At 40.2% G+C, this 2,076-nt stretch overlaps 1 protein-coding gene across 1 annotated transcript; it reads right to left on the reverse strand.

Annotated features, from left to right (window-relative positions):
• On the reverse strand, positions 1-2,076 carry LOC139863146 (pentatricopeptide repeat-containing protein At5g66520-like). Its single transcript, XM_071851795.1, has one exon. The coding sequence runs from the start codon at positions 2,015-2,017 to the stop codon at positions 281-283; it is 1,737 nt and encodes a 578-aa protein (XP_071707896.1). The 5' UTR covers positions 2,018-2,076; the 3' UTR covers positions 1-280.

Below are 2,076 nucleotides of genomic sequence, written 5' to 3' on the forward strand. Positions count from 1 at the left end.
CCCCGACCCAGACCCATTTTGACCCGTTAGTCGAACCAGTAGATCAATTCGTTCTGCCAACTCTACCGAAAAAGTTCAAATACTTTTATTCCTTCAAAGACCAAGGCCACATTGCTCATATGGCATACCCTTTTTAAATCTTGATACGCGTTGAATGCTCAAAACTGCACATCTAGTGTATAAATACGACAACACTCGTATTTGCACCAACAACGGTGTCAAAAACACGATGAATCGTAAGCAAAAAAATATCCATGGTGATTCAAAGCTCCACTCTTCATCACCAATAATCTCCACAACTACAAGCACCATCCTTAAAATGGTGAAATCTTTTCGCATCTCTAACGATAATTTCTCTACACGAAAATCGAGATATAAACTTAATAACGTTATGGCAATCGACACACACGCGCAAATTCTTCATCACCCTCAAAACATCATTATCCGACGTACTTATCATTCCAAACACAATCGCCAATCGTTCGCTATGAGAATATAACATCTCCTCTTTCATTTCATCGTCGACTTTTTCAAACACAACTCCCGTTTCAGGTACATAACCTTCGATTCTCATTCGTTCTTTTACATCCATCAAATACTCATAAATCTCTTTTGCTCGTGAATGCGATTGATCAAACGCAAGAAACGTATGAACCCGGCCCGCAACTTCAATCGAGCTCCAACCGGGCAGTTTTTCCAACTTTTTGTCTTTCATATTTCGCCTCGTTTTAGCTACATAATCCCATTTCCCAGCATTGGCGTATATATTCGACATGAGTACATGCGAACCCGCATTTTTTGGATCCAATTCAAGTATTCGATTCACTACTCTTTCAGCCAACTCAACATTCTTATGAATCTTGCATGCGTTTAACAACCCAACCCATATCTTAGAATCGGGTTTCACGTTCATATTTATAACAAGATTTTCGGCCTCGTTTAACCGCCCGGCCCTACCAAGCATGTCAACCATGCAACTATAATGTTCCAAAACAGGTTTCACACCAAACTCAATCGACATTTTATTAAAATAAACCCACCCTTTTTCAACCATCCCGTTGTGACTAAACCCGGCCAAAACTCCAACAAATGTCACAGCATCGGGTTTTAACCCGTTGTTCACCATTTCAAGAAAAAGAGATTCCGAAATATGGGCAAGACCATGCATTCCATACCCACATATTATCGCGGTCCACACAATAACATCTTTTTGACCCATTTTTTCAAACACGGTCCTAGCCTCATTTATGCTCCCACATTTAGCATACATATTAATTAACGCTGCACCCAAGTACACATTAACCCCCATTCGCGTCCTTATCACTCGCTCGTGCACCCATCTCCCCTGCTGCAACGCACCTAACGAAGCGCACGATTGAAGCACGCTAACCATCGTCGTCGTATCACATTCAATCCCCACTTTTTTCATTTCATTAAAAAGCAACAAAACATCTTCAAATTTCTCATCCAGCACGAACCCAGCCATCAACGCGTTACAACTCGGTGTCTTCTTCACAGACATTTCATCGAACAGTTGGCGTGCGACACCCACTTCCCCACATTTACCATAGACATCAATAAGTGCAGTAATAACAAATTCATTATCCTCACAACCAAACACCAACACATCTTTATGAACTCTCCGTGCATCAGATAACGATTTCAATGCAGCGCAAGCCGGTAACACGAATGTAAACGTGAAGGCATTCGGTTTGTATCCGTTACAAAGCATATCGTAATAAAGATCGATTGATTGTTTGTAACAACCATTTTTAGCGTAACATTTAATGGTTTCGTTCCATAGAAATAAAGGTGGGGTTTTTATAATGCTGGTAACAAATATTTGTCCGATATTTGGGTGATTAAGATTGAGGTAAGCATGAGCTAATCGGGTTAATAAGAAAACGTTTTTAGATACGTGGGTTTTGAGGATATGGGCGTGAAGTTGATGAAGATGATGAATTGAGACACATGTTTTAAGGGCGGTGATGTAAAAATTAAGTCCCTGTGGTAACATCTGTTAACAACCTTTGATGTTGCAAGGGATTTTTATGCTGTTATTTAACAGAAATCATG

Source organism: Rutidosis leptorrhynchoides, chromosome 8 (assembly GCF_046630445.1).
Source record: "Rutidosis leptorrhynchoides isolate AG116_Rl617_1_P2 chromosome 8, CSIRO_AGI_Rlap_v1, whole genome shotgun sequence".
Classification (NCBI taxonomy): domain Eukaryota; kingdom Viridiplantae; phylum Streptophyta; class Magnoliopsida; order Asterales; family Asteraceae; genus Rutidosis; species Rutidosis leptorrhynchoides.